The following is a 26,088-nucleotide window of genomic DNA, read 5'->3' as shown; positions in this document are numbered from 1 at the left end:
TAAAACTAAGGCAATTGTGATTGCTCTCTTCCACGGAGGCAAACGTCTAAAACTTATTAATAAAGTTTGAAATTACATACTTTTATACAGCCAAAAACTGTTTCAAAATCAAAATCTTAGTGTTATGATTAGACCATACTGACTTTTAACCGAACAATGTTTATAGCTCTCATATCATGCTCAAGTGTGGAATGCTTTTCAGCTTTCTAGCAAAGTACCCACTTCAGTATCTTACTCCTATGTATTTAGGTTCTTTATTTTGAATGATTCTTGATAATAACTTTCTTCTAGAGGTGGCGTTCAATGTAAGTGCTCGCATCGCAACGTTTTTCTTGAGTTAAACGAAGCTTTCTCTAGACAATCTACGATAAAAAATATAAAAGGCCCCCAAAAATAAAAAAAAATAAAACCCAAAACTTTAACTTAGAACTAAAAAGTTTAAAGTTAAAAATACTCGCTAATAAATCACCTTCATTAGACAGTTTAAAATAAAAAACAAACTAAATTGAAATCCCTAAATCCGTTTAAAAGCTATGATGCCACAGACGGACAGAGAGGCACGTTAAACTCATTCTTTTTTATACAATACTCTCTCTTATTGCATCGGGATTTAAAAAGCATGCAATATCCCTACAAAAACATTTTTTTTACAAGTGTCATACTATATTTAATTTGACTATTTACTACACGTATTTTATCATTTTCTATTATATTTCACTATCAAGTTTCGACATGTTTCAGGATTCCTATAAATATCTTTACAACAGTAAACTTCAAAGAGCCGTCAGTTTATTATTTTTATGATTAATAGTTCTAACTATGCGCACTCGAATCCTATCTGATTGTTTGTGATAACACTTTCCTTAGGTTTCTATATAACGGGCGAAGGGTTGATTCACGACAGTTGGTGTACGAATTTTGAAGTAATTTATTCCTAAAGAAGGGAATATTTTTTACTGTAAGTCAAGTTATTTTATTATTATTGCCTTTTATGGTTTGTTACTTATTATGTGATTTAATTTTGTGTATGGGTCTATTTTTCGCTATCGACGATTGTAAAACTTTCTTATTTGAAAATATTGTCAGTCGAATTGGTTACAACTTGACTGACACTTTTATTTTGCCGAAAAATCAAAGAAACAGGCATGAAAAATATCGATTTCAAATTAAAGATACATTATATTTACATTATTCACTAATTTGATAAATTTTCCAGTGTTTTGTTTCTATATTCAATTGCGCATAAGCCTTTTAAGACAAGTCAACTCATTTCAGTATAACATTTATAAGAGCTTAGTTTTGGATTATCTCTGTCAACATCTATTACTGAAATTATTTATTGACCTAATGTTAGGTATAAGGATGTTATGGCCTATCTTTATGACAGCGGATGTTCGAATAATCGGACGAATATAAAGATAATATTAGATAGTACCAACAGATATAGAGAACAACAGATTTTTTGAGTTTAGTGACATTTTAAGAACTGTAAGATTATGTAGGTAACTCTTGCAGATTTATAAGACTTCAATTTAAAAATCTCAAGGTAATTTGAAAAATCTTTATGATACTGTTTGGTTGAAACCTTAGATAATTCTCTTCACAATTTCTTCGTAACTTTAACGCAAACAGATTCCCAAATACTGGCTTCCAAACGGTAGTTATATACGTGTCACACCCAGTTTCTGATAATAAATCTCTTTTGTCCCAGATGTGGAGTGCAGTACTAACTCTAGCGTGCGCAGTTGCGTACGTGTCCGGGCACGGGCGCGTCGTGGAGCCCCCCAACAGGGCGTCCATCTGGCGCTACGGGTACGACTCCCCGGCCAACTACGATGATGACGGCCTAAACTGCGGCGGGTTCTACACACAGTGGTCCATCAATGATGGCAGGTTGGTAAAGAAACGATGATGCGACGCAAACCATTCCGGAAAGATACATAACTTTACCTAGATATTGATGATATCTATCTTCTATTCTTTGCTTGTTTATACATAAAAACTAAAAATTTTGGGCTAATTTGCCACATTGCTTTACACAAAACATACCATTTGTAGAACAAATCTAACAATTCACAACCCCTAGGTGCGGTGTCTGCGGTGATGCCTATAATACCCCAAGCCCCCGCCCTCATGAGTTAGGGGGGAAATACGGCAAAGGCTACATAGTGGCGACGTACGCCCCCGGAGAAGTTATTACCACGAACGTCTACATCAGCGCCTACCACATGGGCTTCTGGGAGTTCCGAATCTGCACGGACCCCTACGACAACACACAAGAATGTTTCGACCAACACTTAGTGGAGCTAGAGGATGGGGAAACCAAGTACTACCCAAAAGACGGCAGCGCGTACTACGAGGTTAAGTACCGCCTGCCCACCGACTTAGTTTGCGACCACTGCGTCTTACAATGGAAGTACACTGCTGGTAACAACTGGGGCTTCTGCGAAGACGGGACGCAAGGCCTGGGGTGTGGTCACCAGGAGAACTTCTTCACTTGTTCGGATATTGCGATCTTAGGAGATTCCTCTTACTACCCAGAACCAACCCCACCGCAACCAGAGGAAGATACGACCGTCCTTGCTGAAGTCCCCATTGTCAATTTAAACGGAGGTGAGGACTTAAACAAGAAATAAAACTAACTTGATCTGGGAGCTCTTCGTCAAGACTTAAAGTAATATTATTGCGGGTGTGGAAGAGGAAGACGCTCTACGCCGTGTTTTGTCACGCTTCCAAATCTATAGTATTTTTACTTTAAGTAGTGATGGTGACCCTCTGTTCATGATGTATTAGTTTTAGCTGCACTCCTTTAGAAGGCGCACTAATTGAGTACACAGGTAATTCTTGGAATGAAAGGAAACATCGTCTCATAGGTATGATGGTGGTACCTACTGCGGTAACATTTACAGCTAAAACTAAAAACTACACTTGGTTGTGACGTGATAACGCTTAACTAATTATAAGGAAAAATGAGGCCATTCTTTAAAAGCTTTTGTAAATTAACTATAAATATATATTTTTTTAACACTTGAGTATTTTTTTATCGCCTAACCGAGAGCTTTGCTTGAGCATGGAAAATAACCCTAACACTAACCCCTGCTTACTTCTGATGTTGAAAACCTATGTTTTTCTCTGTACACAAAAGAAAATGTGAATATTCCTAATTTCTCCTTCTCCCTTGACAACAAAGGTATAAACATTTTCTGTAGAAAATAAAACCTAATGAGAAACCTTCTTGTTTACTTTTCTCACATACCATAAGAGGCATGACTTAAGTAATTAAAGGGTAAAAGACAAGGTTGAAACTTTGACAATAATAAGCACAGGTTTCCTGGTAAAGTACATTATTAAAATATTATTGAGCACATAAATGTCTGCACAGCGGATAATATACGCATACTGCCCTGCATGGATAGTAGGCTAGTGGTACCTACAGGTCATCATGCAAAATCATTGAGAGGGACGCGTCGCGGGGACGATCGTCACTTAGGATAAGCATCTGTGTTATCCATGAATGCTTGCCCTGAGTCTCGATTGTCACTCTGAACTTGTTTATTTGCGCTAATATCTATGGACTAGAAATAGTTGTTGACTAGAAATAGGCTGTTTGTGAAAGTCCCGGCTGCCCAAGTTTTTTTTTTGCGCAGGAAATGAATTATGTCGCTTGTAATGACCCGTCGTACGGTATGATTACAGACCTTCTCAAGATCCTGATGCTGGCTAACGAGATTCAAGGCAGTCGTTCACCCTACGGCAATAAGTCGCGAAAGAAATATGTGAACAAACATAAACGCAAGAAACCTACAAAAAAGACGAAGCGCCGAAAATACAATAAGGTATATATCATTTATTAATTAGGTACTTATATAGACAATAATTTCTATAAGTACTTAGTATGTAGGTAGACACGATGCTGCACGGTTAGTTGCTTCTATAAAAATGGTTGAATGTCGCTGACTTGACCTTCTCTAGGATTTTGTACACCAATCAATGAGCTAGGAAAAAGTAGGTCCACTTGTAAGCTGTTTTATTGTATTTTTTGATATTTTTATTTCAGATTCTACATCGTCGATGACCAAGATTTCGACGACAATAGAAAGTGAGCTTAAATGGTTAACATATTGTGTTCATATTTTAATGTAACTAGATCTGTATGGTGGCCAAAGTTAGATAAATAAGTTTATGTTTGTGTACATGTACAACTAATACTCAATGTAAGTATAACTTAGGAGCTAAGACGAGGATTAAAGCCAACGATCACAAATGTAACATAATATATAATAAAACAACGTTTCTATTTAATTTATTGCTTTTATTTACACAATAAATATGTTTAAATAACTAATTCCTTCCTTTGCAATAAAAAACAACGAAGCTGTTCAGCGAGACAAAAATACATCAAAAAAGAATTAGGTACAACTTGTAAAGACAATAAATGAAAATCATGGGCTTTTGTCAAATATCGACCGGGTACTTGCGAAGCCAATATTTGACAAAAGTACTGTTGACACGTCAAAAAAAAACATTAAAACCTAGTCAAAGTAAATGACAAACATTTTATGAATGTTTCGCGAGTTACACGCCCAGGTCTGGAATCATTGTTTACATAAAACAAGCAGTCATACTGCACCAACAAATACTAACAATATACATTAAACAAAATCAGAGACAAATATAACAAAAAGAAACTGCTAATAACGGCCAAGGAAACTTATTTCTGTAGAACCAAAAATAACTTATTATCAATCACTTTATTTCATTTAAATTAGTTTTAATTAAATCACCAGATTATTATTGCTAACTTTTGTGCAAAATCTAAATAACACGAAAATCATAGTTTTGTATCTCTTAACAGTTTTCATGATAAAACGAATTCATTCATTGTTGTTAGATCAAATATTTTGTTTAATTTTATCAAATTTCGCATGTTATTGTCTTAAAACGAGCGTTTTTAATCATAGACCAATATCAAAAGTTACAAAACTGCGATCATCAAAACGATTTACACAAAGCGTTAATAACGCGTTATCAACGAAACAACGTATTATAAAACAACAATTTATCGACACAGCCCGAGCCTAACCCTTCTAATACGCAATACAAAAACTACAAACTATTATAAAAAGCCGAATGAAATGCACACAGTCGCGGGCATAGCCGGGGGTAGGCACACTACACACACTATATAATGCAATAGTAAAGCTGAAATACATTCACATTTGACCATTACAAGTCGGCATCAGATAGCACTTTAAAAAAGTAACATCATCAATTCTTGTATACAATCTGGCTCCAAATGTTTAACCCAGCCCGGCCCACGCCCATTCTCACAATACATAACGTAGGACTACCATAGTGGTGTATTACTCAAAGACGTCGATAGATATGTTGTGACTTTCGATTCGTAACCCAGGTTATTTCACCTGAGTATTCGAATCGATTTTATTACACTACTTTATTAAATCAAACAATACGTCCAACGCACTTTAGAATCATTACAACCATCTTATCTATCGACACAGTAATAAAATCGACAAGCCAATCTACATTTTCAACAATCAATAAATATATTTTTTAGTATCATCTGTCAATTGAACCCAATTCACTTTACATTAAGAGTATCTAATAAAGTTTTCTTTTCATACAATTCGTCTTTCTTCGCCGGCAAAGTAGACACAAACCATGTTTTCAATTTTACTTGTTTAGAACATTCCAAGGACTTTTAACGATAACATATAAACTATTGCGAAGTATTATGGGCTGAGTGAATATTTCTAATACTCATTCGCGCTACCATTTAGTTTATTGTACTTTGTAAATATCTTTGGGCAGCCTACAGGTACATAAACCAATACAAACTTCCACGCTTCATACGTACGTAGCATCAAGGTAATAACATTTCGAGTAACATCAATTCAATTAAAAAATAAACATTTATTTTCTAAATTGTATTGATGTTAAACCAATAGAGGCATACTGGTTTCAAGACGCACCTGTTGTTTCTCAATCAATCGAAAGTTGAATGATTCAGTGTTACTAATTGATTAATTCACTTTCCACTAGAGTACAAGTATGTCCAACAGTCGCTGAACCCAATCGCATCAATTAAATCGTTATCTATCGTTACGAAGCAAATTAAACTATCCATCTTGTAAACATTAGTTTTTAACATGTATTCTAGAGAAAATTACAGATGGATAGAAGAATTTGGGTCGTATGTCGTTGCCAAGATGTTGCCCTCAGAAAACATGCATCACATTCAATATAAATATTTTTATTAAGTATATTGTTATTTATATAGGACGATCAGTACCTGTACTACGAACTCAAAGCAGGGCTGTTGCTACTGTGGATACGAGACGGCGCACTACACTACGGTATCGCTATCCCGCTTTTACAAAGGCAACAGTCATACTTTAAGAGTTTATAGTCACCGCGCTGGGTAGTTTCCTAACGAAACTTGTCTTTAATCAAAGTTCATTATGCATTTATTATTTCACAGAAATAGCTGATATGCAGCTTAGCGAGTCTATTCTATCAGACCCCGGTATATCCACGTGAAGCCTCTTAATTTTACGTCTAAAATATTTTTATCTCTTTTGCACTTGTGCCGTCAATCATTAAAGAGAAAGAAACGGCACGTTTATGACATTCATGCAATCACAATGTGCATATTGCTGACGTATTGGATTTTTAACTTATTACTTCAGAATTATGATAAAGTAGTAACTTCGCGAAACATGTATGTTCCATACCAAGTTTCGAAGAAATATATTCATTGATTTTTTATTGATAATCGAATAAATAATCGATTGAAATCAAATAGCTTTTACTTAACGAATATTTTATCAGCAAAGAACACGCATAGCCTAGAGGACTCGTTCAACGAGATGAGCAAAATTAGGGATAAGGTTGAGATTAGATGTAAACCTTAATCCATTAACATAAAGTTCAAAATCCAATACATCATGAACTTACTTTTACAATCCTCATTCACACGGCAACCAAATTTCCACTCTCCGACACCGTAAGTCACGGAAAACAATTTCCACCTAACTATACTACAGGCGCGATATATTTGATTTAAAGACATACTACTACACGTCTAGCGATTTCTGCCACTCAAAAATGGACTTTAAGACTATGGGTAAAGGTGCAAAAATGAACATCGTGGTCTCCAACGCTCCTGATCGATTTATGTCTATTAATTAATAACTTTCTACCAAAGCCTTAGAGTTGATATTAGAGTGTCCTATGTAATGGCCTTGATACAGACAGGTCCTAACAGAATGTATAATGAATATGTCTTTAAACAAATACATAACTTTTAAATCTAAAACCAACTACATACCAAATAGGGTTGATTTTCGACTGCAGAACACTCGAATGTTGCACAACGTAATAATTTACAATATCAATGGTAACAGAATTTACAGGACTTTACTGAGTTCCTAAATGGAGCAGAAATATTTATTACATTATTGTTTCATAAAAGGATAACCTTGAAAGACTAGCCATATTAAGGTTGAGTTGTTGGGTCACTATTTATTAATTTGAAGATAGCAGTTGCACAAAGCAACAAAATAGCCAAAATCTAATAAAAACAGGAAGAACTTAAAAGAAAATCCTTGTTGAAATGGTAAAGTCACCTAAAATAGTTCACTCCTAGCTGAATCTACTAATGAAAATACTCCAACCCTATTTTATTACCCAAGGGTTGTCAAAATTTAATTAAAATAGTTTTGTCATACTATCACACATTATCTACTCCATTTAGTAACTCATTATGATCCCATTTCAATAAGACTAGCATCAACCTAAGCACAGACATAGACTTGGGTGATCTCATCTAATAAACCCTTATCAATAACCTAGCGATCTTTGAGACAATTGATTTTAGTACGTAAATACCAAGATATAATGTCGAGATTAGATTACAAGAATAACTTTGTAGAAATAAATATTTTTGTTACCTCTGATTTAAGATATAACGATAAATCTTGAATATATTCCTTGACATACTGACAATAAGGTCTTATTTAGATAAAATGTATGATTAGACCTTTAGTTTACTGTAGACCAATCTTGAACGTCAGTACAGTCGCAGACTATCAGAATAAAACTATTCACTTTTTAAATATTTTTCTAACTAATAACACGTACCGATTAAACTTTATAAGTACCTAATGTCGGCAAAATTATTTTAATTTATTTGAACTGGCAACATCTTAACTGCATCACACAAACTCAGCTGTGCCAGCAACTGTTATATCAAAGGTCATTATGACAGAATGATTTTTTAATTTCGGTATGGCAAAGGCGAGCTTGTGTGAGTTCAGTGTTTAAGTATTTACGTTTAATTCACATTTGAGGAAACTATCGCCGAAGACCGCTAGATATTCCTCCAGCTAGTCGAGGTCTATCCGCATGGAGGGCGCGAGGGTCCCGCACTGGATCTTGGACTCCTTGAGCTTGGTGAGCGACATGCGGAGGTCGTCCATCGTGATGGGGCGGACTGCGTCCACGTATTCCTCGTCCGAATCCGTTGTGTTATTTTGAGCTGATTGGTTCTAGAAGAGTCAAAAGGTGAATGGTGAATATCAGTGTGTACTGAGTTTCTCTTAATTTACAAACCTGCTAAAGAACTATTGTAATTATTCAGCATTAGGTTTATTTCTTGGGCCTGAATAAAAAGTCTACTTGTAGTAGATAAAACAATAATCGAAATACGATTTATAAAACACAATTTTTAAAACAAAATTTGTTTTACATTTACAAGAATTTAAATTATAAATTGCTCTCACACCAATCACTAATAATGCCTTTTCCTATACAACGTGGCCTATATATGGTCACCAATGACACGCCACGCTGCCGCGCTGTATAGGGAAGATATTCTAAGGGCTTCTATTGAATTACTATGTTTATGTAAAATGTTCTGTGTGTACGTACCTCGTTCATCTCCCTTGCCATCTCCTCCCTTGCGAGGTCCCGCACGCGGTACACGGCGGCCTGCCGACACAGCTCGTGCAGGTCCGACCCGGAGAAACCCTCCGTGGACGACGCCAGCCGCTTGAAGTCGATCTGCACATCCAATATGTATCATTATTAATATATAAGTAGTATAGGACATGGTAAAGGAAAGGAAATTTTAAGGAAAAGTAATATATGAAATATTGAAGAATGATAGCATGATCAGTAATGGGATACAAGTATAAAATTCCTTAATGCGGGGGTCATTTTAAACAAAATGAAAAGATAAATTAATTCATAATGGATATCTCACTTAGAGCTCCTGTTTATAATAAGCTACATGACTTTACAACTCATACATTCTGTAATATTTGTCTGTTATTTGAGATCAAGCGAAAACAAATCGAACATTTCTTGAACATCTACTGTTGCTGTTGAGTGTACGGCCTGTTACAAGTAGCTCATTGGTGGGTATTTAACTACCTATTTTACTATTAATTCTCATTGTTGTTACCGCATTGAAACGCATAATATAATAAGTTTCCCGTGTAATGTATCGCACAAACTGAAGTCGTTACAATATATACTTCTGATTAATTTCGTTGCGGGTTCTAAGTCAGTAAATGTTTCCCTAGGACGCTCTGCACTCAATAACAGGGTGGTTATCATTGTTGATTCTGGTATGCAGGAGTTACAATGATGGGCATTATGATAAATAAATGGTATTTCTTTCTTTCACGTGTAGTAGTAGTAATACTAACGTCTGGCGCGACGGGCTCTGAGCGCAGGATGAGCTGCAGGATGCGCTCGCGCTGCGTGTCGCTGGGCATGGGCACGTGGAACGTGGCCGGCATGCGCCGCTGGATGGCCTTGTCCAGGTCCTGCGGCCGGTTGGTCGCGCCTGCACACGCGGGAACTCGTTACACACCAATATGTATAAATACAACAAATGTTTCTAACAAATGAGATTCAGGAATTAATCGTCTAAGTGTCATGTCGTCTTCGTCATAGTCAAGTTACATGAAGAATACAGAATAACATCCGAGTATGACTGTTATCATACGGTCGTTCTAAAACCTGAAGTAGGCTGCAGTGACAAAGCTGAAGTCGATACGATTTATGCTAAAGGTGCTTCTCTGTATGATAAAACACGTATCCAAACAAAACACAGAGAATTGTATAAATTGAATTGTTAAGTCTGATTTTTCTATACTTATCACATAATAACTTATTCATATTCGTTATATTATGTTTATTAAGTATTCATATAGTAATAAGATCTGACCCATGATGATGACAGTGCAGGTGGGGTCTGTGATGAGTCCGTCCCACAGCGACATGAACTGCGTCTTCATCATGGCGGTCGCCTCGTGGTCGTGTTGCGTGCGCGTGCGCAGGAACGACTCGATCTCGTCTGTAACAACATAATATTATGGTTTTATAAGTAATTCGCATTCTTGCTTTTCCTGTATAAGTAGTTATTTAAAAGAATACTTTCGTTTAAAGTGAGATACACTGATGACATTCAACTTGTAAGTTGTTCATTAAAATTAATGCAGATACTTGTAAAACGTTTCAGGTATTTTTACATCAACATTAATAAAACAATTTGCTTCTTACTGTTTCATTCGATAAGCAATCTTACGGCTAAAACATGTACTTATACAATTGTACATGCATGGAAAAATTATGTTTTATTCTAACCATTATATATAATACACGTACATACGTAACAAGAAACTTTGTACGGTCATTATAAAATAATTCAATCAACAGATATACATATTTTTTTCATGCATTATGTACTGGGAATAAATAGTAGTATTTCAAACTCCTCACCTATGAACACAATACAGGGCTGCAACTTGACTGCGAGACTGAAGACGGCGGCCGCCAGCTTCTGCGTCTCTCCATACCATTTGTCAGTAAGTAGCGACACGTCTAGGTTTATGAAACTCATATTCGCCTCCTTAGCTGTCGCCTTAGCTATCAACGTTTTGCCGCAACCTAGAATATAGGACATGGCATGTGATAATACATAAATAAGGTACTGTTATTGAAGGAAGAAACTAACGACGAATTGAATGATCTCAAAGGATTTTTAGGGACTTTACTCCAAATATAACTCACTATCCTCAGTTACTTTAAGAATTATGACAATAAACATGTCTTGTTTATTATTTTGGTGGTTTGTTATAAACTTAAGGCCGTATCCAAGAACGACACTCGACTAACAAATCACCATAGAACGTCTTGTTGTCATTTGTCATGTGGGGTAGAGACAAAAAGAATTATACTATGAACTGTTCAATATTCAAAACGAAGAGAAAACAACTGAAAACTATCTACCAGTTATTTTTTTATAGCTCCGCAACTTAATTGATAAGTATTCTACACTGGTTTCGTTTTTTACCTGGGGGTCCATGCAACAATACACCCTTGGGCGGCTGCGTGAGTCGGCTGTCGGCGAAAAGCTCGCGTTTCTGTATCGGCAGGATAACCGTCTCCCGCAGTTCCTGAATTAGGTAGTCTAGGCCCGCTATGTCCTTCCAGTTTACCTGTATTATAACCAATAAATGTTACAGAATGGCCCTGAAGGTCTAGGTGTTTAATAGTTTACATTTAAGGCTAGGTTGCTTGTCCGTTAAGGGCAAGCGTTCCTACGGCTCTTGCATGAGCGTGGACTTGAGTATTGATATTTTCAGTAATGATTGGAATTTATATTTCTTGTTGTGGCGACTTGGTTTATGTTTGATTTCAAGTCTCATCCAAATGCCGGGATCGGAGTTGATACTTGCAAATTTCATAATCGCCTCTTTCCAATCTATTTTCTATCTCCTATTCAATGAAAAAATCATTAAGAACTCATGTAAAAAGTACTAATTCTAATTACTATCTTCAGACTAATTGCAAATACACATCACAGTACATCTTATTTTGTAATGTTGTTTTCTTACTATTTTCTGTGTGTACGTTATTATTTTTTAATGTAAATTCTGAACTTTTAACTCATTCCAATAACAAATTACCTTCAAGATAGAGAAGCTACTCAAAATTCAAAGCGCTATCTGACTTAGGTAACTGGTCCATGCAATTGAGGTCTGGATCAATACTACAGTCGAGAGCATCGGGTGAGCGCATCGCGGTTGCGTCATAGTTGCATGCACAATGTTCCAGAGATTAGATTTTACGTAACAACGTAACGAAAAATTCACTGTTTGACTTTAAAAATAAACCCTCGGTTAATGCACGGCTGAGCAATACAAGCATGATCTAACCGTCTCTTACATCTCATGTAAGCGCTGTTAATGCTGCAATTGACTCTTTTGTACGGTCAATCAAAAGGAGATCTGACAACAGAATAAATTGACCAGTTTCGTGGAAACTGTTTGTCCAAAAAAAGAGGGAATTACTTCGGTTCTCTATGTAAAGTTTAAGCAATTCTAATCACAAGTAAACAATCAAAAATATTTCTGAAACTCATTTCCATTCGGACTGCTAAATTGCAATAGTAAATAACTTCAATAGCATGACTTTTCTTAATTCATTAAGATAACGTCAATCCTTCGTCATTATCTTAAATAAATGCTGACTTGTGCAATATCGAATAGAAAATTTGGATGTTATGGTTCCACACATTCTTGTAATTTACGAAACTCGTTAGAATCCTGCAAAATGTTCAATATTACTTTCTTTATTTGCACCTAAATTATTTTACACTAATACAAATAATATGACAACCCTATGTGTTAGGAATCACGGCTGATGCAACTTGGCCAACACGTTAAGCCATGATCTAAGGATAGATTACACTATTGAGATTTTAGCTTTAATCTCTATTAATCTTTTTATATATACTTTATTTATATGACACTGAACTCCCAAACGACTGCACCAATTTGAATGTTTTTTATATACGTTTGGCTGATGTCTTGGTTTAGATGCGTAAATCAGCCTAGCGCGTGGCGGTTCGACGGTTCAGCTAGTATTTTTTTTATAAATCTGCATGGTTTTAAGTTCGTGATCGTCACAAAAGTTATGTTGTATACATTGACCCACTAGCGTCACACTTATTATTCAGATTTATTACTGTACATTGTTTAATTGTATTACGTTTATATTTTCACGGCTTTTTTTCTCATGTGTATTATGCAGCACATTTGCCTTGATATTTCTTACCTGAGAATTCGATGATACAAATCTTCTGAATTTTAATGTATGGTTGAATCTTATTTTTTAGAAAATGCAGTAATGTGGCATTAAATAAGAATAGTAATAACTAATTTTGAGGGAAGATACGTAAAGCGATCTATGTATAGTATAACACGTAAATACGTCACGAAAATTATCTCGTGCCAAAATATTTGACTCATTTTCTATTATAGTAATAACCCTAGTGGGTAGGATTTATAGTTTTCTAATGACTTGCAATTTCAGAACAAAAACACATTTCGATATTCTTCTTCAAATTTAACAATGAATGATTAATTTAAACCATTAATCAATTAACCATGTCCTCTTAAAGTTATATTATTGCAGGTGTGGAATAGACCTGTCTAACAAGAAGTGCACTGGTATAGTTCCGGTATTCTTTCATATACTTTAAGACATAGCGATAGGCCTCCAGAGCAACTTCAAGACAAGATAACAGTATAAATACTTTTATTTTATTTTTTTATATTTATGTATACTAAAGTATACTTACACTTATCTCATCCGGTACAACCAGCTGGGAGGCGATGATCATCTCATGGTCGGTGAGCTTGTCCAGAGCAATGCTGTGCTTGTTCCCCAGCCCCGCTCTGCAAGACATCCTTAACACATGCACCGTCGATACAGTGGCAGTTTTATAAATATCATATAATGTGGACATCACACCCATGCACTAATAAAGCATTTAAGTTTGAATGTTAACTGCAGATGTTAAAGCGTTAATTGTTTGAATGAAAAAAAAAGACCTTATGTACTTTCTGTTGTTGAAACAATGATAAGTCTGACATGTTTTTAATAACTCATTTAAATAATTTTGAAAGGATGTCATCATAAATCATCACAAATTATCAAATTTAATTGTAAATAAAGTCTGAAATTAGTAATTTTAAATACATGCTATTATTAAAAAGCTTGAATGGATAAATCTGCAGTTAAAATGTTAAGCAAAACCACATTCTATTATAAAAAAAAACAGCCACATGTAGACAGTGCACAAATATACAGTTTATATCCTCCCTTAAATAAATAACTGATATAAAGGATAATAAAAATAATGTATGAATATGTAACATAGTAAAAATAATTGTTTGACCAAATAATTGTTACAAATACAAGTAAGGGAGAATTATTATAACAAAGTATTAGTTAACCATCAAGCTTTAACATAAATATAGTTCTTGAATTAAAGCTTAATAGAGGTACATTAGTTTAGGCTGATAAGATGTAATTAATAATATTTGTGTTCAGAGTTTCAATGAATATGTCAATGAAGTATGAAATAGAATTGTATAGACTTTTCAATCATGAGTCCTTCATTTCATATGAAATCCTATATTATTGTTATGATAAATAAACCTTAACCAAAGCAAAGGTAAAAGATGCAAAGTCCTTGAGATTCATACACAGTTATTTCAGTTTGTCTAAGCAAAGATTATCAGCGCGAGACGTGTTTTAATGAGTAGGTGAGGATTTTAGATATATTTACTCAGTTAGAAAATAGCTTGAGAACAAAATTATCTCATATCTCTATGTTATCCCACAGATTAATGTTATGTAGAACTTAGAAAGGTCCTCACATTGTTTAATTAATTGCAAGGACAATTACTCATAATTCTATTGTTGTTCAATAATATTGATACATAGTGTTCAATTTCTTGAATATCTCAATGGTATTTAATGTATAATGAATACGCAAAAGTTAATTACGAACGTGGTTATGATCTAAATGCCACAATAACAGATAAGAAAAACATTGCGTTGATGAAAAATTAAGGTTAGCCATCACCAAGACTTTCGAAATTAGAACTAAAGGCTTGATAACTATTAACAATTCCAAAACACGTTCTAGTTAGATTCTAGTAGCTAGAATAGAAAAATATTTGAAAAATCTAATGTTATGACGTAAAATAATCGATCGATACTAACTTGCGTAACTGTTCGCGAGCTCGTTCCTCCGCTTTCTTCCGACTCTTGGACGTTGGATCTATCAGGTTCACGACCCATTTTATTGAGAAATACGTTACCGCGGACACAAATGCAACTCGTATTGCCATTTGGAACACATCGTTACGCGTAAACGCTGACCCTTCCACCATCATGCCGTCAGAAAAATGAGTAACTTATCACAAATAAACTATGGAGCAGGTATCGAGACCCGGTGTGCTCTTCGATTTATTATTAATTTTAGAATATCTTCACAAATAGGTAACTGCCGTCATGCTTTTGTGAATTTTCACCATAGACAATAGTGAAACCATTGACAATTTTACAGCTAGAATAATGCCGTTTCTTTTTTGCCGAGTGCTGTGTTTCAAGAATTCAGACATGAATGCATCCCACTATTTTATAATAATACTTAATTTTAACCAATCCATATTTTTTTATTTTACTCTTAACGAGGCATATTCCTGTAAGGTTAATTTTACAAAAAATATTGGCGTAAAAATAAGTTCATGAAAAGCTGCATAGAAGGTAACGTATATTATATTTCTCCGTTCGGAAATAATGAACCGAATAACTTTACTCTGTGGTCTAGAAAGCCCCGAGAGTAGTGAAAAATTAAGATGTAATAATAAAATGTAAAGATGCCTCATATCAATATGTAACTAATTTATTTTTAATGGATCAAGTGAAGCATATATCCCGAACAAAAGCGATCTTCCAGACTTAAATCATATTTATCTTTATATCGGCCAGGTAATGTGGTTTTCGCCTACTTTTCACATACAAGTTCCGTTTTCTTTGATGTACCTTTTGAGCACTTTTATGTTGCATCAGAAGAGTTTTTTCGAACGGACAGTGAATTAACACCGAACTTCGACATGTAGGTAGCTGTCAAAGTCATGCATTCATCTGACTATTCATAACCTTAAAATTGTATTATTTTTTGTTATTATTTTCACCATTTTTGCTAAAACTTAGCTAAAAATAAAATACAATGAAGAAGAATAAACCTAAAAGTCGGCCGATGTTTGAAAATACGCGAAAAGCTATACGTAAACAAAAGAGGCAGCAGAAGAAAGTTCATCGTCAAGAGCATTATTTAAAAAAGAACGATAAGCCTGAATATACAGCAGGCAGATTTGTTAAAAGGCCTGCAGAATCTCCAGAACTGAAAGTGGAAGTTAAGGTACGTACAAGTCACTTACAGTATGGAAAAAAATTGCCGCAAAAAAATGTGAAACTTAAATGTATTTTTGAACTATTTAATGATGTATTACTTTATAATGCAGTGTATTATATAAACTTCATCTATAAGATACCTACAAATACCTTTAAAAATTTACAAATTATTTTATAACTTACAGAAAAAGAAATCCAAAGTAGAGACACCTCTAGACATCCTCGGTAAAGAACAGCAAAAGGAAAAGAAAGAAGCCAACAAATTAAAAAAAGAAATGGAAGAACAGAGAAAGAGGTTATTAATGGAGGCCAATGAGGATGAGGACAAGATTATTAAGAAGTTGGAGAAACAGTTAGGCCTTAACAAAACTAAGAATAAGAATAATTACTTCGCTGATGATGGACTTGACTGTATCCTTTTTTGCTATTTGCAATATTATTCATCCACTTTTCATTGTATTTAATATTTTTTAAGACTCCCACACTACTTCCCTGATAACTCGAAATAGCATATCATGTTACTTTTACCTGATTGTGCAATTTTTAAAAAATGTGTTCTAAACAGTTGTCCTGATTAATGGATTCATTTACTTATGCTACAGTACTATTTGTTGAGAGTCATCCCCCAGAGTATTGAATATTTTTGTAGAGCCTAAGATCATGTTGCTCGGCAAAAGCCTCTCCATTTCCCATTCAAGTCTCTCTGTTTTTCGTAATTTCCGTCCATGCGTGGCCTTGTGTTATTGAATGCCCTTCATCTGGCGCATAATGAATCAGAGCACAACCAACATCAAACTTAATTTCATCTTAACTTACTACAGATTTACTAGAAATATGTGATAAATCAACAACAGAGCAAATAGTAGCTGCTGAAAAGCATTTAGCTGAAGTAGATGCTGACTCAGACTTTGAAGATGACCTGGCAGCAGTCACTGGTAAAGATAAAAAGAAAAAGCATAGTTCAAAGAAGAAACAAGCAGAAGATAATAGTGATGAGGACCTTTCTGGTGACAGTGGTGATGAAATGGATGTAGATGACGAAGATTTAGGCAGTGAAGAAGAATTTGATGAAGAAATGAGTGAGGGTGATGATGATGATGATGATGATGAAAATAGTGAAATAAGTGGGGAAGATGATATGGACAGTCATTATGGAGAAGATAGTGGTTCTGATGATGGACCTGAAGGTATTTTTTTTGTGGTTATTATTGTTAGTATTATGCAGTGATGATATGTTTGATTTGGCTTACTAATAGTTTTAAAGGCAAACATGATTATTATTACTCAGGATTATAATTTATCACAATTTAATGTTATGGTTAAACTAAACACTTATACACCATTTTTTTGGTACCTAAAACAATGCTAACAATCTTGGAGTTTCATTTTGTGTAAAAACGCAGTTTATAAATAAAATTTTATCAATGATAAACATCAACAGAGATTACTAAACAACAACGTACCAAACAAGTAGAGTATAAGTGAAAAATCCTATCATCATTAATTTTGTCCTTAGTGGTTTCTTGCCCTCATTTTTCATATCAACTATCCAATTTTCAAATTACAGAAAAACCAACCAAATCACAAAAAGCAAAGCAAAATCAAAAGGCAAAACAAGATACTAAAGAAATAAATAAAAAAATAGAAACAAAGAAAAAATCAAAGGAAAAAATTGTATCTGTTGATGAATTAAGTAAAGTATTCAGTGATGATGAAGTATCGCACTTATCTGGTGATGATGATGACGATGATGATCCCTTTTCGGATGAAGGTGAGAAAATAGAAGAAAAGAAAGAGAAGCCTGATGTTTGGGAAGATATTTATGGAAGGAAGAGAGATAAAGAGGGAAATGTTATAAAGGTACGTATTTAGGTTGGTGACGTATCTTTAGTCGCGGAATATAAAAGATCTTCTTCCATAGTATTAGAGATTTTTAAAGACTTATAGACAGTCTATGAAAGATTTTTACCCATAATCAGGCTGTGGCGATATTTTTTATATATTTCTTGTCCTTACAGGAAGAAAAAGGAGTTTATGTTCCACCTCACCTCAGAAACAAAGATTCTAGTTCAGACAAACAGCTGATCCAATTAAAACGACAAATCAAAAGTAAGTTATATATATATATGTATATATATCTATTGCAACTGATTCGTCTCAATGTTTTCCTTCGCCAAATTCTTTATGATTCTCATTTTTATCACAATTAATATTAAAATCAAGATTTGTAGCAGTATCTTTGTCCTTAATTTATCATGTTTGTAATTTTAAAGTAAATATTAAGGCAACATATACATTTACTTTATGGAACTTTAACAACAGTTTACTGTGGTTCAGTTTTTTTTAAACTGTTACTATTTAATCTGCAAAGCGAACAAATTTTTTTTCTAGGCGTCCTCAACAAGCTAGCCGGTACAAATCTCCACTGGGCATCGACCTCCATAGAAGCGTTGTACTCCAACAACAGCCGCAACTCCGTCAACACGTCGCTGACTCAGCTGTGGCTGGACGCGACCGTGTCGCCCGCGAACACGCCCGACCGCATGGTCGCCGAACACGCCGCGCTCGTCGCTATACTACACGCTAATGTTGGCTCTGAGATTGGTGAGTGTTTAGTTAAAACAACTCTTGTGACGTAAACAGAAGTCTTAAACTCCAACGACAGTCGCAATTCGGTGTACGCTCGAAGGTTTTTGAGTGTACTGTTAAAACAGCTCTTATACCGTAAGCAGAAGCTTTATATTCCAACAACAGCCGCAATCCGGCGTTAATACTGCTAAGGCAAATACGCGGTGTTAGTGTCGATACTGCTTGCTAATAAAATGGTGAATTTTTCGAAAACAACTCTTATACCGTGATCAAAAGCATATTTCAACAACCTCAGCAATTTAGGTAAAATGTAATTCAGGTACACGGCTCTGGCTGGACGCAGGGTAGACGAATAATCACAATTGATTAGTATCTTCGGATACTAATCAGATCATAGGTTAAGCTGCGCTTGACACAGTTAGTCCGTAGATGGGTGACCATCTTTGTCATAAGGTAACGAGTACCTCCGTGTTTCGGAAGCCTAGTTAAATTGTGGGTCCCGGCTGTTAGTCCTACATCTTTAATGCCTGTTATTCATCATCTTTGTTACAGTTAGTCAGAAGCTTGAAAGTCTAACAACGGGTCTAACCAAGGGGTATCTTGTTACCCAGGTAACTGGGTTGAGGAGGTCAGATAGGCAGTCGCTCATTGTAAAACTTGGTACCTTAACAGCTGAAACCGATTAGACTGGAAGCCGACACCAACATAGTTGGGAAAAGGCTAGGCCGATGATGTATCCGAAAATGCTTCTTTGTACCACTAATTATTTGACTATTTAATTTATATGAATTTTGAATTTATTATTTATTTGCAACGAACGCTTAACAGTATTACTCGTCACCGTCACGTGTTTTATATAAATTCCTTATTAGAAAGAACAATTGCAAAATCTGACAGTATGTTAGAAGCTACTTTCCCTACGGCTATAAAAATGTTCACTATTTCCGTGATTACAGGTGCTCACTTTTTGCAGGACCTTTGCAAGAGGTTCGATAACATGATGCAAACGCCGCAACCGATACCAGACAAGACACTTGATAACCTAGTGTCCTGCTTAGCACACTTGTACAGTTTTAAGGTACGAAGCAAAACTCTATACAGCCTGTATAAATCATTAAATCATTAATCATAAATAAGTTACATTTGCACAACCAAATTGACACAACTCTCAATCAGGCTCTTTTTATATTGAAATCATAAGTTAAAGTTATAATTTAAATATAAAAAGTATGGACATATCCATACATTTTAGTAATTAATAGTCAATAGCGCTAGAAAAATTCAGACATCATTTACAATTTTATTTTTCTGCAAAAAAAAAAATACTCCCTAAGGAATTTAATCCTTACGTCACGGAGGTTTCACCAAAATTCAAGTCAAATGCACAAAGACCAAGATGCGGAACAAATATTCTTGGATCGCACAAACACTTGTCTCGCCTACTCGACTATCCGTTCTATTATTGCTCCGTTTCATCCTATTTCATTTTGATGTAATAATTTTCAGATATACCACGCATCTTTAATTTACGATATATTGAGTCGTCTCTTAGATTCGTTAACGGAGAAGAATATAGAATGTGTGTTGGTCGCGCTGAGGAGTGTGGGCGGTGTGTTACGTAAAGAGGAACCCCTGGCATTGAAGAACTTTATACATGAGACACAGACTAGAGTTGCGAAACTCAACGAGGCTTCAGCTGCTGGGTAAGCTTTCATTCATTGATATGGTTCAACATTTTATACGCAAGACTTCAGTGTTATGGCACAATTTCACAGCAGCAGTATTCTCAAATGGTTACGACCTAGGGACCTTCAAAAAGCGAGTGTACACTCTGCCTAAAGGGAAACGATTATCGGTTCCTCTGGTGTTGTAGTTGTCCAAGTGCGATGGTAATTGCTTACCATCATGTGACCTTACGGAACATTTGCAGCAACGCAATACAAAAAAAAAATAGCCATTTTTACTGAAATGTCTCAGTATATTTGTATTTTAATTACCTGAGACTAATGGAGAGTATTTCTTTTTCAAACACATTGAAATATAGTACCTAAGGTTATTCGTCCATTTAACAAAATTATTATACTTATTTACTTGGACTTATTTTGGACTGGTTGAAAAATCCATATGTAAATCATACATCCTTTTTATATTACAGATCCCGAATAAAATTCCTGCTGGAAGTCTTAATGGCTGTGAAGAACAACAATCTGACTAAGATACCGAACTATGAGCCTTCCTATGTGGAAGAACTCAAGAAGTTAAGCAGAGGGATTATTAGGAAAGGAAACTATATCACACCGCTAAATATTAGACTTGAAGACCTATTGAAAGGTGGGTTTTTAGAAATAAACAATATTTATTAGAATACCAGACGTTCGGAATCCAAGAGTATTCCAAGGCCTCAGCTACCTCAAAATTAGATATTATCAAAATTGATTTAACTGTTTGAATGTTAAGGGGTAACAAATACATACATTATTTGTGAATGAATATTCTATGGTAAAGTGCTTTCATATTAAATTCGGTACGCCCCCGAATTCGTTAACGCTAAAATCTGGTCCGAAGGTAGATCGCAAAAATATTAAGTTAAAAAAAATTGCTGGTATATATCTTTATATATATCTTGGGACAACTCACACACGGTTATCTGATCCCAAGCTAAGCAGAGCTTGTGTTATGGTAACCAGACAACTGATAAACTTACTTATACATTTCTAAATACATACATATTATAGATAAATTACACCCAGACACCAGAACAAATAATCATGCTCATCACACAACATTTATCCTGGGCGGGAATCGAACCCACGACCTCCGGTATAGCAGTCAGGGTCACTAACCACTAGACCAACAGGCCCGTCAGGTGACGGATGGACGAATAGATGGAGAGTTAATTTTTCGGATGGACCCAAAATGAACTATTACATTCAATATTATAACATCTTTCATCCTTTATCTCACAGCTGATGAGCGCGGTAAATGGTGGGTGGTTGGTTCAGCGTGGGAGGGCAACATCACGCGTCCAGAGGAGAAGCCGGCCGCCAAGCTAGTGCCCACCGCCGACCAGAAGCTTCTAGAACTAGCCAGGAAACAGAGGATGAATACTGACGTCAGAAGAAGCATATTCTGTGTTATAATGGCTGCTGAGGTGAGTAAAATAATAAGAATTTAGAGTATGAGTTTAGCCAATAACCTCTTTAAAAGATAGTATAATAATTAGTTTAACTTTTTATTGTTAAATCAATCAATGTTTCTTGATCCTCTTTGGACCCCTTGGCAATTTGCAATCTTGGACCATCTTCCATTGCCTCTTAAAGCAGTAATAAAAGCGAGACGATGCTTTATGCCGCTTCCACAACAACGATTGTCTTGCTTAAGCGGTTGTGATAGGCCCTCTAGACTTTATAACTATGTTTTAATGATAGAAGAAAATCTTCCATCACTTTCAACTCTCATCCAACCTTTTATGTTTTGAATTTGAAATCATCAAACGACACCTCCCGCTTTGGGTTGAGTGGTAAGGAGTGTCGGACTTTTATTGACTAAAGCCCATGCATATTCCATCCTTTTGCCTTATAAGAACCGCGGACAATCTCCCTTGAGAGTTACAAATATCTGTATATTTCCTTCAGGACTACATGGACGCCTTCGAGAAGCTCCAGCACCTAGGCTTGAAGGGCCAGCAGGAGAGGGAGATAGTGCACGTCTTGTTGGCCTGCTGTCTGCAGGAGAAGACTTACAACCCGTACTACGCTGTGCTGGGACAGAAACTGTGCGATACCGATCGGAAATACCAGGTGAGATGACAACATGCTTATACCAAAATTTTTATATTACAAGCAATGTTGTCTGCATGTTTGGGTGTGGAGAAAAGAAATAAATGTCCCAGTATTGGATATAGTCCTCTTTCCATATAGTGGAGATTTGGATCATTGATCATCATACTAGCTCTGTATGTGTTGCCGATTTGAAATTCGAAAATTTGGAATCCAAGTTTCCTCAAGTTTCTCAACGCTTTCTTCAGTCGCGAATCAGAAAAATCAAGAAAACACATATAGAGTTTGATAGATATACACTTAGACTAGCCTCCGTTGAGATCGAATCTTCACCTTTTGCATACCAATCAAATCATCATCAGCCTTTTGAACACCAGGACATTCCCATGCTTAAAACAGCTATTCCAAATATCCGAAAATCCATATTGTAATATACCACAATTTGTTTCAGTTATCAATCCAATACTCAGTTTGGGACAAGATAAAGGAGCTGGACACCATAGCGAAGCAGTCTTCTGCGAACCTGGCGCAGTTCCTGACACATCTCATCATGGAGAAGGGACTGCCGCTGTCTGTCTTGAAGGTATGTATCACTGAGAGCACAGGAAGCTTCTTCTTTCGCAGTGTTATTTGTTGGTGTGTTTTTATACGGGTTAACAATATTCAACATTTTACACAAACTTATTTACTGAGTTGTGCTTCGTGCTAGAAACATTCGAGCACTTAGCAGTCCAAATATTCTGTGTTCTATTAACAAAGGGTTTGAAACAAAAATTCTTACTTCACAGGTGATCCAATTTTCGGAACTGAATAAACACTCAGTGCGGTTCATGCGCCAGATTCTGCTCTCCATCATCATGAACGCCGACCTCCAAGCGGCTTTGGAGGTCTTCCTCAGGATATCGAAGGCTCCCAAACTCCAGATGTTTAGGGAAAGCATACGGTTGTTTATACAACACTTCTTGATAAAGAATGCAGGGAAAAAGAGCGATGTGTTGAGTGACCAAGAGATGGTCACGCTGAAGGAACGGGCCTTAGAAGTTGATAAGATATTAACCTTACATGAGTCTAAGATGAAGTTTTAATATATAATTTGTTTATATTTTGTGAGTTTTTCTTTATTGTTTGAGTCGTTACACACCGCGTCGAGCCAAACCCGGGAGATGTTGCACGGCGGTTCAAGTTTAGTCAGCAAGAGTCTGGCATTGCCCACTAGCTCCTCCTAGGATGTTGGATGTCCATGAGGATTCCCCCGCTATGCCAAAGAAAAGCTTACTGCGAACCTATAGAAAACAATACAACCTGATGAAATGATGAAAATGTTGACTATTACAAACCCGCCTTTATGATTTCTATGATCCAGTTTTCAACACTATTTAAGAAGGTTCTAATATTACACTACAATCAATTGAACTATTGGTTTTAATTGAGGAAGGTAAAGAGAAGTGGTATGTGCACGTGCAAGATAATTATTCCGAAGTAGATGTTTGCAGATAAGTTTACTTCAAGTACTAAACTACGATTACTCAAGATATCGATTAAATTTAATGGAATGCAGTTTTTTCTAATTACTAACATGAAAACTAACTATTAAAAAAATATATAAAACCGTTTTTGGTTAAGTCATAGTATTCCTCCTTTAGAAAATGGCGTACATACAAATTCAACTGGCGAATCTAGATTAAGTGTAACGAAAGTATATTGGCGTTCATAGAAAACGGACCAATGTATGAAAGTGATAAGAAACAGGTCAAGTGACTAATCCATTAGAAGTTACATTACCAATACCATTTCCTTCCATAATCAGGGCCGGATTAACCATCTCTGGGCCCCTAGGCACAGTTCGTTTCGGCCCCCCCTTTTTCATACAACAGTAACGCAATTTTGGATTTTTACAATCCCCGTCTTTTTTTCATTTTTTAATCGGGAGTGCTGGGCCTCTGGTCATCGTGGGCCCCGTTACTTAATGTGGTGATGCCTACAAATGACACCGAAGATTATTTTTTTGTTTAACGTTGTATCAATTCGTCAGTTCCTTTTTGTGGATGTTTGTCTACTTTTTAAAAATATATCCAAAAATACAGTCCAAAGTTGCTAGCGCGAAGCTATCTAGTCAAGAATAAGGTCAAGGCAACAGTTAATTAAAATCCCCTAATGTTTCTAAAAACTCAATTAATTTTACGACTAACTGACATAATTATGTTGTTAAGCTGAAGGCAACAATTTATTCACGGAAATGCGTAAAGCCAGATCAGAGTGCAAATTAATGATTATTATTAATAAAACGATAAATACCTAAAGAGCTTTTGCCTCTGAAATTGGACATTATTTACCGGAAATATTAAGCGTGTCGCTATTAAGAGCTTTTTGAATTATCCTACTTTGACGTACTAGGTATACGAGTATGGTGTGGGAATTATGTAGAGTTTTGTAAATGTTGCTGTTTGTAGCTAAGTTAGGTTTTTGCAATAGATAAAATACTTAAAAGCTTTACCAACGCGCGTATGTATCGGGATTGCCCGTTTATACTTGATGCGCCGCATAATGATATGCGTGTACACTATACAGGTAATGATGGACAATCGTAGTGAAGAGACCCAAAGAAAATTTTCGAATAAAAAAAATATCGAATTAGTCCATACGGGGAACAAAAACATATTTATCGATTTTTGATGACTTGAAAGAAATTTTCCGACTTTCGTGACAAAGAAATATGAAAACTGTCACGCATATCATCATACGGCGCATCAATTACAGTTTCTGACTCAATTTATAGGCGTGAGAAAAGAAGAAGAAGAATATATTAACATGGTTAAGAACACGAGAACACCTGAGATATTGTCTCTTTTCCACTGAATATTACATGGACCAAGTGATTACTCTTAGACAAGATACATGTCCTTTAAATGGCAATTTATCGTTCATAACATTGGTTAGCTAATTAGCGTTTTCCTCATTTTTTTGAGTTCCAAGGTGTATCCGTTGTTTACCTCAACATTTAAATCGTAAGTAGTACACAACCACGTGCCGTGCACGACCGACAGCGGTGTGGACACAAATGCGATTTCCAGCCTCAATACCTGAACAAAGAAGTCGCAGAACTTGTGCAGTTTCTTTGCACACCTGCAGACTCCAGACGTTCCGTTTCGCTTCTTTAGATAAACACCACGTTTTACTAAATATACTTGACATGAATAGCATTCAGTCAGATCCCCATGTTAGGTCACCACGCTAAACCCACTGAGTGTGTTACGGGTACAATTTCCGTAAAGGACAAGCATTTGTCTGATCCACGCATGTCTTGAGTCTAGGTGTCTTTGTGCACGTGAATTGAATGTTTGTGCAAGCCTCGCGACAGAAAGATATCAGTATTGTTAGACCCTTAGAACGTTTGTCCATATCACCATGATCA

The 26,088-nt window shown here is 35.7% G+C and overlaps 3 protein-coding genes across 4 annotated transcripts; 2 read left to right on the top strand and 1 right to left on the bottom strand.

The window, feature by feature from the left end:
* Window positions 1-889: 889 nt before the first annotated feature.
* On the top strand, window positions 890-3,027 carry LOC113497784. Its single transcript, XM_026877497.1, has 3 exons — window positions 890-958; window positions 1,712-1,893; window positions 2,087-3,027. Exons 2-3 carry the CDS (start codon window positions 1,712-1,714, stop codon window positions 2,634-2,636), a joined length of 732 nt encoding a protein of 243 aa, XP_026733298.1. The 5' UTR covers window positions 890-958; the 3' UTR covers window positions 2,637-3,027.
* Window positions 3,028-4,295: 1,268 nt separating this feature from the next.
* LOC113497783 (ATPase family AAA domain-containing protein 1-like) lies at window positions 4,296-15,444 on the bottom strand. 2 transcript variants are annotated; one of them, XM_026877495.1, is made up of 8 exons: window positions 15,112-15,444; window positions 13,679-13,787; window positions 11,387-11,531; window positions 10,813-10,980; window positions 10,259-10,387; window positions 9,735-9,874; window positions 8,953-9,084; window positions 4,296-8,570 (listed from the first exon to the last, which is right to left on the bottom strand). In XM_026877495.1, the coding sequence occupies exons 1-8, from the start codon at window positions 15,282-15,284 to the stop codon at window positions 8,409-8,411; spliced, it is 1,158 nt and encodes a 385-aa protein (XP_026733296.1). In that variant the 5' UTR covers window positions 15,285-15,444; the 3' UTR covers window positions 4,296-8,408. The 2 variants fall into 2 exon arrangements, with proteins under 2 accessions (XP_026733296.1, XP_026733297.1); XM_026877496.1 differs by having other exon boundaries at window positions 13,679-13,775.
* Window positions 15,445-15,709: 265 nt separating this feature from the next.
* Window positions 15,710-23,778, top strand: LOC113497782 (nucleolar MIF4G domain-containing protein 1 homolog). Its single transcript, XM_026877493.1, has 14 exons — window positions 15,710-15,882; window positions 16,108-16,315; window positions 16,494-16,719; window positions 17,130-17,495; window positions 17,876-18,168; window positions 18,327-18,417; window positions 18,700-18,912; window positions 19,854-19,975; window positions 20,404-20,600; window positions 21,053-21,228; window positions 21,864-22,048; window positions 22,533-22,697; window positions 23,128-23,259; window positions 23,465-23,778. The coding sequence occupies exons 2-14, from the start codon at window positions 16,124-16,126 to the stop codon at window positions 23,759-23,761; spliced, it is 2,655 nt and encodes an 884-aa protein (XP_026733294.1). The 5' UTR covers window positions 15,710-15,882; window positions 16,108-16,123; the 3' UTR covers window positions 23,762-23,778.
* Window positions 23,779-26,088: the final 2,310 nt, after the last annotated feature.

Source organism: Trichoplusia ni, chromosome 9 (genome assembly GCF_003590095.1).
Source record: "Trichoplusia ni isolate ovarian cell line Hi5 chromosome 9, tn1, whole genome shotgun sequence".
In the NCBI taxonomy this organism is placed as follows: domain Eukaryota; kingdom Metazoa; phylum Arthropoda; class Insecta; order Lepidoptera; family Noctuidae; genus Trichoplusia; species Trichoplusia ni.
This window is presented reverse-complemented; position numbering and strand designations above follow the sequence as displayed.

Bases quoted from the DNA above. Each gene is read 5' to 3' on its own strand.
- LOC113497784 (XM_026877497.1), top strand. From the start codon at position 1,712: ATGTGGAGTGCAGTACTAACTCTAGCGTGCGCAGTTGCGTACGTGTCC. The intron at 1,894-2,086 runs GTTGGTAAAGAA...CACAACCCCTAG, and splicing joins TGGTCCATCAATGATGGCAG to GTGCGGTGTCTGCGGTGATG.
- LOC113497783 (XM_026877495.1), bottom strand. From the start codon at position 15,284: ATGATGGTGGAAGGGTCAGCGTTTACGCGTAACGATGTGTTCCAAATG. The intron at 9,875-10,258 runs GTCAGATCTTAT...CCGCGTGTGCAG, and splicing joins CTGCACTGTCATCATCATGG to GCGCGACCAACCGGCCGCAG. The intron at 8,571-8,952 runs GTACGTACACAC...TGACTCTTCTAG, and splicing joins TGGCAAGGGAGATGAACGAG to AACCAATCAGCTCAAAATAA.
- LOC113497782 (XM_026877493.1), top strand. From the start codon at position 16,124: ATGAAGAAGAATAAACCTAAAAGTCGGCCGATGTTTGAAAATACGCGA. The intron at 18,169-18,326 runs GTACGTATTTAG...TTGTCCTTACAG, and splicing joins AAGAGGGAAATGTTATAAAG to GAAGAAAAAGGAGTTTATGT. The intron at 23,260-23,464 runs GTATGTATCACT...CTTACTTCACAG, and splicing joins TGCCGCTGTCTGTCTTGAAG to GTGATCCAATTTTCGGAACT.